The sequence below is a fragment of the Blennius ocellaris genome (assembly GCF_963422515.1).
Source record: "Blennius ocellaris genome assembly, chromosome: 4".
In the NCBI taxonomy this organism is placed as follows: domain Eukaryota; kingdom Metazoa; phylum Chordata; class Actinopteri; order Blenniiformes; family Blenniidae; genus Blennius; species Blennius ocellaris.
In genome coordinates, this window is record NC_137653.1 from 28167675 (window position 1) to 28180877 (window position 13203).

General features: G+C 41.9%; 1 protein-coding gene across 1 annotated transcript in view; it reads left to right on the plus strand.

Moving 5' to 3' along the window:
- The window catches only part of cadpsa (Ca2+-dependent activator protein for secretion a), a gene marked incomplete at both ends in the record, with an annotated part of 181796 nt that overhangs the window by 99772 nt on the left and 68821 nt on the right, over positions 1 to 13203 (plus strand). The window contains 4 exons of the mRNA XM_080495890.1: positions 1220 to 1321; positions 1405 to 1468; positions 4448 to 4571; positions 7979 to 8047. Coding sequence (XP_080352016.1) covers positions 1220 to 1321; positions 1405 to 1468; positions 4448 to 4571; positions 7979 to 8047 — 359 coding nt within the window. The remainder of the gene's footprint in view (positions 1 to 1219; positions 1322 to 1404; positions 1469 to 4447; positions 4572 to 7978; positions 8048 to 13203) is intronic.

The window sequence follows — 13203 nt, forward strand, 5'->3', positions numbered from 1 at the left end:
TCATCATGCTGTCATGGCCACTAGTCCAGCGCCTCTTCTGTCACATGCACTCTGCTCACACTCCACCCAGACCCAAGCGTGTCACAAACGATAAACACATCAGAAGTGGACACACACACACACACACACACACACACACACACACACACACACACTCACACACACACACACACACACACACACACACAGATCTTCCATGTCTTTGCAGTTGTAACTGATATTAGTAATGTAATAACAAGGATTGATAATTCAAAATTAAGTGTGTGGTTTAAATATTTAGTTTTTTATATTCTATATTTGTATTTTGCAATAAAATGGTCATAATTAAAGAATTTAACAAGTGCATAGATTATTATTATTTTATTTTCCTTGATAAAACTCCACGATACCATTTGACAAATACTATCGGATGCTCACGTTAAATTAGTTGAAGTTGTAGCAGTTGTTATTAAGCGGACAAAAAATAACAACAACAGATTAATTGATGAACTAATTATGGAAATGTGTGAATGATTTTACTTGTACCAAATCCTAATAACTTAGGCCACATCTACACGAGCGAAAACAATCTTTTTTCTTCTTTCGAAAAAAGTTCAGACCACAAGTCACTTTGATCTCGGCGTCTATGGCCCTGCTCGTCCTGCTGCTTGTGTCACTAGCACACGCCGGGGTTTTAGAATTCCCCAGCTCTGGGACCCTTGTTAAAAGCTTTCACGCTTCTAAAATGCTTCAAAAACGCCTCTTCATATGGATGATCGGCCAACACCGCCTCGTTTACGTGAACCAGCATTGTCATGTAGACGGTCCCTTAGTATTTTCAGTGTTAATCGACATCTGACCACAATAAACTTGAACTGTTCAGATTAAAATATTAGAAGTGGGTTAGTGGGTAGTTTCTCTCACATTGACGTCCAGGTCATTTTCAGAAAACCGTCAGAACACCATTTTGTCACGTGTTGAATATTGAATAATAGGGAAGGTATTTGGTGTCTGAGCTGTTGAAACATTGCCATGCCAATCATGCTGGTACAGGTTGTCAGAAACAAAGGCCACACCTCCTTTTTCTCATTAGTATTGTATTGCCAGACACCAGAAAGGTTTGGTTGATCCGATGAGCAGATCAGGTGATAGCAAAGAGAAAAGACTACTGTCTCTGTCTCTGTCTCTGAAAGACTCCATAGCAAGTCTTGAACACTTGTGAATGTCTGTCTCCTTTCAGGCCGGATGGCATCGGTACCGTGACTGTGGAGGAGAAGGAGCGTTTTGAGGAGATCAAGGAGAGGCTACGGGTTCTTCTGGAAAACCAGATCACACACTTCAGGTAGGAACCAGCTTTCTTGAAACGGGTTAGGGTCAGGGTCAGTGAAAGGTTTCACATCGACACCGACTTTGTTGCTTCCCCAGGTACTGTTTTCCATTTGGACGACCAGAGGGAGCCCTGAAAGCTACTTTGTCCCTGCTTGAAAGAGTAAGTAGACATTACGACTCATGAAACTGAATTCATGATCTCTCTTCAATAGATAACAGCGGCAATATGATTGGTCACTGCTATCAGTTGGTCATATAAACAAGAAAGTGAAATTTATCCTCTCTGACTGGTTGGCAAATCTATCCAACAGTTCAGCTTTTGAAATAGTATTCCTTTATAATCCCAATGTGTTTCTTATAATATCACTTGTCGAAAACCAGTACCTCATCCTATACGCCTTTTGTTAAGCTCCCATGATTGTTAGGGTTAGGGTTATGGCTTTGTCTGGTGATTCTTACTTATCAGAAAAAATATCCAAATAAAGCCAATTTTAATGAAACTCTGATGACATGTCTTTGAGGCTAATGCTAGTCTGCTAGCTTTCATGTCATCATCACCGATATATCAGTTCAGGTGTCTGTGTTGTCTTTTGTATGCTATTCTAATAACATTTAAAAAAACATTAAACAAAATCTGTCTTTTCTTTTAAATTAAAACAATTATTTGGTGGTTTGATCTAATTGGAGCATCTTGAGGGCCGATTTGGGCCCATGGTCCTTTGTGTGACACCCAATCCCTCTAACCCTCTAACACTAACCCTCTCACCCTAACCCTCTAAGCCTAACCCTCTAACCCTAACCCTCCAACCCTAACCCTCCAACACTAACCCTCTAACACTAACCCTCTCACCCTAACCCTCCAACCCTCTAACCCTAACCCTCCAACCCTAACCCTCCAACACTAACACTAACCCTCCAACACTAACACTAACCCTCCAACACTAACACTAACCCTCACTCTCTAACGCTAACCCTCTAACACTAACCCTCCAACACTAACCCTCCAACACTAACCATCCAACACTAACCCTGCAACACTAACACTAACCCTCCAACCCTAACCCTCCAACACTAACACTAACCCTCCAACACTAACCCTCCAACACTAACACTAACCCTCCAACACTAACACTAACCCTCACTCTCTAACGCTAACCCTCTAACACTAACCCTCCAACACTAACCCTGCAACACTAACACTAACCCTCCAACACTAACACTAACCCTAACTCTCTAACGCTAACCCTCTAACACTAACCCTCCAACACTAACCCTCCAACACTAACCATCCAACACTAACCCTGCAACACTAACACTAACCCTCCAACACTAACCCTCCAACACTAACCATCCAACACTAACCCTCCAACACTAACACTAACCCTCCAACCCTAACCCTCCAACACTAACCCTAACCCTCCAACCCTAACCCTCCAACACTAACACTAACCCTCCAACACTAACCCTCCAACACTAACCCTAACCCTCCAACACTAACACTAACCCTCCAACCCTAACCCTCCAACACTAACACTAACCCTCCAACACTAACACTAACCCTAACTCTCTAACGCTAACCCTCTAACACTAACCCTCCAACACTAACCCTCCAACACTAACCCTCCAACACTAACCCACTAACCCTAACTCTCTAACGCTAACCCTCTAACGCTAACCCTCTAACACTAACCCTCCAACACTAACACTAACCCTCCAACACTAACCCTCCAACACTAACACTAACCCTCACTCTCTAACACTAACCCTCCAACACTAACCCTCCAACACTAACACTAACCCTCCAACACTAACACTAACCCTCACTCTCTAACGCTAACCCTCTAACACTAACCCTCCAACACTAACCCTGCAACACTAACACTAACCCTCCAACACTAACACTAACCCTAACTCTCTAACGCTAACCCTCTAACACTAACCCTCCAACACTAACCCTCCAACACTAACCATCCAACACTAACCCTGCAACACTAACACTAACCCTCCAACACTAACCCTCCAACACTAACCATCCAACACTAACCCTCCAACACTAACACTAACCCTCCAACCCTAACCCTCCAACACTAACCCTAACCCTCCAACCCTAACCCTCCAACACTAACACTAACCCTCCAACACTAACCCTCCAACACTAACACTAACCCTCCAACACTAACCCTAACCCTCCAACACTAACACTAACCCTCCAACCCTAACCCTCCAACACTAACACTAACCCTCCAACACTAACACTAACCCTAACCCTCTAACGCTAACCCTCTAACACTAACCCTCCAACACTAACCCTCCAACACTAACCCTCCAACACTAACCCACTAACCCTAACTCTCTAACGCTAACCCTCTAACACTAACCCTCCAACACTAACCCTCCAACACTAACACTAACCCTCCAACACTAACCCTCCAACACTAACACTAACCCTCCAACACTAACACTAACCCTAACTCTCTAACGCTAACCCTCCAACACTAACACTAACCCTAGCTCTCTAACCCTAACCCTCTAGCACTAACTCTCTAACACTGACCCTCCAACACTAACCCTCTAACACCAACACTAACCCTCTAACGCTAACCCTCTAACACTAACCCTCTAACACTAACCCTCTAACACTAACCCTCTAACACTAACCCTCCAACACTAACCCTAACCCTCTAACACTAACCCTCTATCACTAACCCTCTAACACTAACCCTTTATGAGTGCAGGCACGCCTTGTTATACAGTATCAGTGCTTATTGACATGAAAGCGATCTATCTCTACACTCCATCTTCTTGTTTATGACCTTTTCCTCAAAGACTTACTGGCTCAGTGAACTTCACAGAATGAGATCCAGAAGGAAGGTCCAATCGATCTCTGTTGAGCTAAAGCAAAGTCTTTTGGGGTAAATTTATTCCGGAACCACCAGAGAAGGGATATAATCTCAGCGGTTTCCCTACTGAGAAAGTTATTACTTTACATAATTGTATCATTTGCTTTTTTTTTTTCTTTTCTTTTTACAGCTGACTGTGAAACAAACTGCTCGGGGATAGAAACTTAATTGGTCCAGCATTATTTCAGGTGTCAAGCCGATGTGTGAGCAGTAAACTCTCTCTGTGTTGCTCATGTCAGGTCCTTATGAAAGATATTGTCACTCCGGTCCCACAAGAGGAAGTGAAGGCAGTGATCCGTAAGTGTCTGGAGCAGGCGGCTCTGGTCAACTATCAGCGTCTGTCAGAGTACGCCAAACTGGAAGGTGAGTTCCTGTTGGATCAGCTCTGCATCGTTTCCGGATACTGCCATTAAAAACCTCATATCAGCTCTGGATTCAAATGTGAGGGATTGATTATACAGTGTGGGGAGGTTTTCTGCTCACAGCGGAGCACACCATGAAAAGCATAGGTAACAGTTCCAAATTCAAACTAATATACCGAGTAGTACCGCCTCAACCGTACTCGACTGGACTCGCCTTGCGTCTGACGCTTTCCCACTGTGTATTAGTACCCACTACCAGGTACTTTCCTGGTACCTGCCAGAACGAGGTTCCAAGCGAGCTGAGGCGAGTGGAGAATGTGACTTTGGCAGACGGCAGGCTGCTGATTGGCTGTCAGGAGTCAGGAGAGCGTCTCGTTCACTCGCCATTTTTAAATCACAACCAGAACGGTCGCAGAGAAAGATGCACAGAAATATGTAAACCCCATGGAGCAGCGACGAGCTGCAGACGTTCCTTTGTCTGGTGGCGACCAGAGGGTTCAGAGGGAGCTCCACCCAGCAACCGGCCACCTCTGAGCCACCAGCCATGTTTCTATTAACCACTTCCCCTGTTAACTGGTGCCTGGCTTCCTCGACTGTGCCTTGTCACCGCATATGTTAAAAAGCCGACTGAAGTCCATAGCGGTCCTGGCGAAATCCTTTTAACAGCATTTCTGCTAAAGTTTAAAATATTGTATCTTATTTGAACATCAGCTGCTGCTGACAGCTTGTGGCAGAAGTCACCAGTCAACATGGGCACCAGTGAACCCGGCACACCGGACATTGAAGCACATCTTTACACAATCAGAGCAATACACAATTTGGAATATTTATTCTTAATAAATATACAAAGATATGCATGATTTAATTTATTATTTGAGATACGGGAGATCAGGAGATACAGATTCTATCGGCGGTGATTACTTGTGCACGGCGGGGAAAAGCTCAGATGACTCCTCTCATGTGAGGTGAGGCGAGTAGGGCTGAGTAGGAACGAGTGGAAAAGCACCAATATTGATGTAGGCCTGTGTGTAAAGCGCAATCAAAGGGTGTTTATTAAGAGTTAAAAAGTACCATTGTCACACATTGCACTTTAAAATGGAAGGAGCTGAACTAAAGGTATGTGGTTGTATTTCAAAATGTACTTATCTCATGATATGTGTTGTACTAATGCTGTCTTTGTTTTTGCGGCTGCAGTCTATTCTAGTATCAAACGTACAGGAAGTAAAAATGCATTCAATTCAATCTTTATGCTGACTTTGTCCACATTGCCTCAGCTTCTCCTCCAGCCAAGTACACTGCCTTTCGCTTTCACTTTGGCTTGTCTCGTAGCTGAACCGACACTCCTCTTGTCTCCTTCTCTGCTCCTTCCTCTTGGAGAACCTTCATATTCACTCCTTCCTTCAACATGTCTATTGGCTTTTGCTGTTTCTCTTCACCTGTTGTCAAGGAGCAGAAAGGCCAATAAACAGGACATATTAGTCTCCGTCCACGTTTCGTTTAGTAGGCGTCACAAACATGCTGCCAAACATATGATTATTTATAACTTAGAAAAATAAGCATTAATCTTTGAAATCAGGGAAATATCTACTGTATAAACACTGTTTTAGTTGTGAATTGTGAGAATTGTTGTGTGTGGCCTTTCAAAAATGTGTTTTTTTATTGGCACATTAGCTAATGACACAAATCAGCTCTTGGCTGTGATGTGTAAAAAAACAAACTCTGGAATGAAAAACACATTAATGAAAACCCCATCAAGAATGAAAGTGGGGAAAAAGCACGTTTTTTTTCTTATATATCTTATTGGAAATTATAGAATTTTCACAACAGAGATATTTGTGTTCAGTTGGATTCAGCTAAATATAAGATCCATATTCTGAATTTTGGCATGGTGCTGGCAAATAATGGGCCTAAATGTAGATTTAATGCCCAGTATATTGGATTTATATTCAGTCTTTCCAAATGTAGAGAGTATATCAAACAATAGCCCTGCTTGGGGCTAATTCACATCTTTGGGCATATTAACTGGCCTGATCCTCACACTTATCTTCTTGATTTTGGAATGATGTAGATTGTGCTTTTGTATGCATTTTATATGCCATTATGATTGTGACACTTTAGCTCGCTGACGGTGTGATGTGTATGGTTTGGTGCAGATTGATGATAAATCCCAGTGTAAAAAATCACGTCACACATTGCACTTTATAAAGCAGGTTGCTGACGTTAAAAGTGAATGGAATTTGATTATAAATACTTTTCAGAAGGAAGATAAACATAATTTATTAGAATGATGAATCCATGCTCAATACAATGAAACTGAATTCAATACATGCATATCAAATAACATAAGTCTCTCATGGAAAGAGTTTTTCTCCAAGTTCACTCAAAGTTTTTTTTCATGGTTGTTATTTAATATAGATGTAGAGATTTTCAAACTTATGTGCTAAGGAAATACTTTTCTAAAATTGTTCAAGCCAGAGTTTGTTACAGAGTGGTGAATCTATGCCCATTCAAATCTGAGAAGTTCTTTTTAAACTCAGTTGTTCTTGAAAAGGTTCATTGTTTTCTGGATTTGTTAACTTTCTGCCATCGAGTTCAAAACAAGCTCAACATTTCTTCTTTTTTAAATATTACCCTACATAAATAATATAGCATGCACTGGTGTAGTCCAGGGTATACCTGGGTTCACAACATTCACCCACTTATTTTTCAGTAAGCATCGTTTACTCCAACTTCCAAATCCCCCATGATTCACCTCTCAGTGGTATAGATGGCATCGACGGAATGCAATGGAATGGAATAGAATAGAATAGAATAGAATAGAATAGAATAGAATAGAATAGAATAGAATAGAATAGAATAAAGTTGTCTTACATATTGCTGTTTTAAAATAAACTAAAAAATAGTTTCTGGCCTGCATTAAAAGACGGCAAAAATAGAGAGTATGGGGACCAATACACCACCGATAACATTACATTTTGAAAGGCCAGTCTAAAACCAACAAACCAACCAACTTACAAAATGTATATAATAAGAAGATTGAAGAAGACCGCAGCTAGTTTATTTATCGCATTAAATGTTGATTCTAAGGCAATTTAGTAAACCACACAAATATGTAAAAATACATGTATTATATAACATGAACGAAAACCCTAAATTAGTTTTGACAATTGATGTATTAATAAAAGCAAACCAAAACAAATCTAGTCTGCAGAGACATCAAGTTGAAGATACAGTAGATATTTTTTCCAGTATGTCCACTTGGATAGAAATTACACCTCCTACAAAAGGTATTTGAGGTTTTTTTCCAACAGATTGTTCCTGTCAGGTTTTCAGTATGATCACAGACCTCCTGGTGACCTCTGACCCTGGCCTCTCGCATGCCTCGGTATCCTCCCTCTTTTTCTGTAGGGAAAAAGAGAGAGATGTACGAGCACCCTGTCTTCTGCTTGGCGTCTCAAGTGATGGATTTAACCATTCGTGAGTACCTTCCTCCCTCCCTCCCCGCTGAGCCCGGCCGCCCACCACAGCCTCCTCAGGTCTCCGTCCCTCGGTGTGGCTGTGTCGTATGTCAAGCTCTTCGATGTGTCTCCAAATCCTCCTCCTCCTCCTCCTCCTGCTCTTTCTGTCGGCTTCTTTTCTGTCCTGCCTGAACCGCCTCTTCAATGTCTGTCTGCGACTTGAATGCATTTTTACTTTGCTTGTGTGCAAATCTCTTTACGTGTTGAAGATTCAAATGGGACAAGTCACACGACTTCCTTGATCCTTCAAGAGAAACATGTGCCACGGTCTCTGTTTTCAGTCAGACTCATAGTCTTATTAGAATTTTTCTCTTATTTGTGGGGGGGGGGTTGTGTTTTCTTTCTCCACAGATTTCTTTTTCTGTACTTTCATTAACATGAAGTTTGATTTTCTGTCCTTTTCTGTTGCTGTCAGGTACAAAACCTACATGAAGAACAAACTTTTAGACAAATAGTCAATCTCTTTACACAAGTCAATTTCTGACTCGTGTAATTTTACAATTTTTACTGTCATATGAAGTTGATCTCCTCTCTTCTCCCCCTCATACCCAACATTATCCCACCTCTCTCAACCTTCTCTCCATCCTTGCAACCTTTTTTTCTTTAAACGAACCTCTGACTTAGTGGAGAAAGCTCAGAGAGATGAAAAGCATCAAGGTGATGTTACTGTATTCTTTACTCTCTTTCTGATGAGAAACCTTGTAAATCCACACCAGTTCCACACGTCACAGATGAAGCACCGAGGAGACAGTTCAGGAATATTGTTTGTGGGGGAGGAACTGCTGTGAAGACCAACTCTGGAGTCTTTATAGCTGAAATTACTAAAGAAAGGAAGTAAATTTAAATGAAAAACAAGCCTGACGACAAGCAAGAACTGTAGCCTTGAAATGAAAAATACAAAATAAAAATAGCTTTAACTAGAGTGAAACCAAAGTTTTACAAATTTAAAAAAAAACTGATGAAACATGATTCACAACCGAGGAAGAAACAGTTAGGGGCAGAACTAACCCTGCAGTTCTGCTTCATAAATTGTAGAGTTTAACGAAAGCTGTTGGGCTGAAACATTTAAAACATTTAAAACTGTGTCGAGCTCTGGCTTGACCAATGTGACCACATCCCAACAAGAAGTTGCATCAGGCAGAAGTTCCGAGCTTCATGAGCTTGACATGAACTTCTTCAGGCTGTGAGCCGCTGACTCTCTTTAGAAGAGTGGAACCACGGCGGCGTAGGAAACTCCCTGATGAACACATGAACGATAATCTACATGTTGCTGGCTGACGGGCAAAGAAAACTCAGATGAAATGTGTTCATATCCACAGGACGTTGCAGGGGAAGGGAGAGAGAGTCTATGGTGGCATGAACATGTATAAAGACAGGTGGTGTCCAGGGGCCTCATTTATAAAACCTTGCAGAGGATTCCTAATAAAAATGTACGTGTGCCCAAAAGCTGAAAATGGTGTGCGTTACAAAAAAATTTGGATCGGTAAAACTGCAGAGGCACATCTGTACTAACTTTCCTTTTATAGACCCCAGTCCACCTGGGAGGTTGACAGTTCATCTCCCGCCCTCAACACGCCCACTTTCTACCATAAACCGTCAATGTAAAGTACCTCGTCAATATTTTTGCATCTCAATCAGCCTCTTCATCGCTGGCATTTGATGCTAAATCCTGACAGAAAAGACGAAGAAAAGGAATTTTACGTAGAGCGAAATAGTCATGGAGGAGGTGGAGGTCAGGGAAATGATATTATTTGGTGTCACAGTAGTGGAATCACTAATAAAAGACAAACAAGCGATCGGCAGCGCGTCGTCACCGCTGTGTGAGAACCACTGAGAGGTCAGTGACTGTAGAGGTGGAGGAGGAGAGTCTGATCTGAAGGTGGAGGTCAGAGGATGGTGACATCATGGGCCAAACTCCCTGCTGGGCGCAAAACAGCCGTCGTAGTTGTGACGGCCAGCGTAAATCGGTGTGGGAGAGGGAAGGAGACATTTTGGTGGAGACCACAGTGGACCGATAAACTTCAGTTTTATCTGTTTTTTTAAATGTATGAATTAAATATTTGAACGGGGACTTGTAAATATTTATGTTTACTCTGAAATTAGACTGATTTTTACACACTTTGTCACAATTGATAATCAGTCAGTTCAATCCAGCGCTCTGTATCATTTGAAGATGTAACTATGACATATGAACATGGTGCTGCTGACTCAGTAGTAATGTTCCACTAAAGAAACGTCTATACCACTGCTGCTTACGATTACGTGGATTCGTAAGTCTGATATTTGAAGATGTGAAATATATTAGATGAATCTGGTTTCAATTCTCCACATCAACACGAGCACCACCAGTTCCCTCGTCTCCAAAATGCGCAAGGTTCTAAGTTTGCCTACCGGTACGCACAATTCTCCCGCAAAGTTTATTGTTTTAGATCACAAACTTTGCGTGGGAAGTGGGATACGCATCTTTCAGGACCCATTTTGTGCCTCAGCAACCTTTCTAAATGAGGCCCCAGGGCATTCAAAGAGAAGTAGCAGCAGTCCAAAGCCAGAAGACAGAGAGAGACTTCTGCTGGGACAGTATTGGACAAACATCTTTTAAAGATATGATGGAGCCTGGGCTTTAAGAGCTCTGTTCCTTAGAAGAAGAACTACAGGAAGCCAAATAAAACGTATTGGCATCTTGATAATAAAGAATGTAAACAGTTCATTTGAAGTAGAAGTAAAAGAACGGAGACATTGACTGTCCAGCTTGTCACTCAGCCAACATGTTCCTGATTTCAGTGAGATTATTGAGTCCTGCTGAGCTGTTTAATGTGGGAGTTGAAGGATCTATCCTGGTCACAGATAACACCACCTTTCCTCACAGTGGTGCCAGCCAGGCAGAGGGTTTGTCTGTAAAACATTGGTAGCCTCATATAATCTCATTTCTGAAGCAGCTTTATATCTTCCAGACCAGGTTTGACAAGGATCTGGTTCAGTTCAATTAGTAAACAGATCTTCGTGTCACGTGGAATTCAAAGCAGTTTGCCAGATAACGTGTCCTCGTGGAAGCTCACATAGCAGAACATACGGAACTTCAGACAGAACCCTGAGGAACGCCGCAATTCACTGCAGTTTGAATTGAAGAATCACTGTTGACACGAACAAGAAAACAAGATACGATTTAAACTCTTTTTTTTCATGTTGTGTTTGAGTTGCTGTAGAAAAATGTTCTGATGATGTTGTTGAGTGCAGAATTGACCGCCACAGCTGACCTCTGACATGCTGGAGTATCAGGAGCAACAGCTTTCTGATCGCTTCTTTCTTATTGCCTTGTTCTACGGGACTCAGTCGAGCATTCTTGCTGCTCCAACCTCCAACAATATCATTTTTACTTTTAGAATCCCGACCATCCAATTTATCTCTGCTAACTTCAAAACTCTCTTGTAAGTGATACAGCACAATCAAGTGTCCTGATCTATGAAAATAATGGATGAAGTGGAGACACTTTGTTTGAAGCCATGGTGTTTCTACCTCAGATTCCATTATCTGTTATTACATGTATACACCAATCAGCCACAATACTAAAGCCATGTTGTTTCCAAAACATCTGCAACCTGTCGAGGTGTGGACTCCACTACATCTCTGAAGGTGTCCTGTGGAATCAGGCAGCAGATCCTTTAACTCCTGGATGTCTAACACAAATCACATATAGATCGGAACAGTTTGACCTTTTTCATCAAACAGTAGCTGAACAGTTTGCTAATGCTATCAGGAAGGGTCGTACATCTTGTCAGAGGTGTGCCAATTTTTCTTTGTGCCACTTTTGGTTCCTGCTGGCCAAAATTGTAATCCTGAGGTCACATGGGTGACCACGACCCAGTCACGGGTTTATTGACCGTACTTGGACACTTTAGGCACAAACAACCTCGAGACACCAGACCTGCAGTTGTTCTTCTTTGCTCATCAATATTTTAGTCATAGTAATGTCATTCAGCAGTTTAAGACACCCTAATGTGTTGGTTTCAGGATCTTGCTGGCTAATAGTCAGTCTTGACAGGCCCCATTGTAACAATTTGCTATTCACCTTACGCTAACGGGTTTAGCATTGTGGCTAATCAGTGTATATCTACACCATGTATGATCTAACACATTGGAGTTCATTATCATGCTTATACCATGGCCTTTTAACTAGAGAAAGACAAAGTGGGTCTCGAACCAGCCATGAGTTGACTTCCTGCTGAGCTCACGCATCAGCTCGCTAAAAGGAATGAAGAGTCGGTGAAATGGTCATGGTATATTTTCAGTCTTATCACTAAACATGATGAAGGTCTAGTAGGTCGTTCACTGATGAGCCAACACATTCTGACTGTGATTCAGACTGTTTCTTCAATGAAAACTAAATCTTAACTTCTGGTCGAAGAAGCAATGCTCCACATGTCTCGCCGTCATATGATTCTCATGGAACAGGTGTGGACAGGATCTTTTGGCTCATCCGTGTACTTTTAATTCAACTCTAAAAGGCAGTGGGATGCAGTTTCGACACCGAGAAGCTGTACACTAACTGAGCGACTGTAGGGAATGAGCACGGCTTCATGACTGCATTACTGCATGATGAGTGTTCGGTGTACATGCTGTTTACATCCCTCATCACGCCCATGGCTCATCACTGTTCTGTCGCAGCGACGGGGATGTGATTCATGAGCTCCACACCACATGTCACTACCTCCAGCCACACTGCAGCTTTCTAGGCAAATAGACAATGGAGGTGCTCCTGTAACTGCAGAATGAGTAGGACTGAGTTTAAGATGACGGACATGTATGCACCAGTGAGAGGTACACATCATCCTGCGTAACACATATGTTCAGTTGAAAATAGAAATGTGCTCTTGAAGGTCTGGTACCCAACTCTAATATGAGCATTTATTAATTTTGTATTTTTTAAATTAGTTTCACTTGGTCCCACTGATTTTGGATGAAGATAAACACAGTTTTGAGGTTGGCAGGAACATGCATGATCATCACTTTGTACATTTGTAAGACTACTGTCGATAAGGATCATTTCATGAACAGAAAATCCTTAGAAAAAAATCACTGTTTTGTACTTGAACTGGTCATGAAATGGGACACAAATAC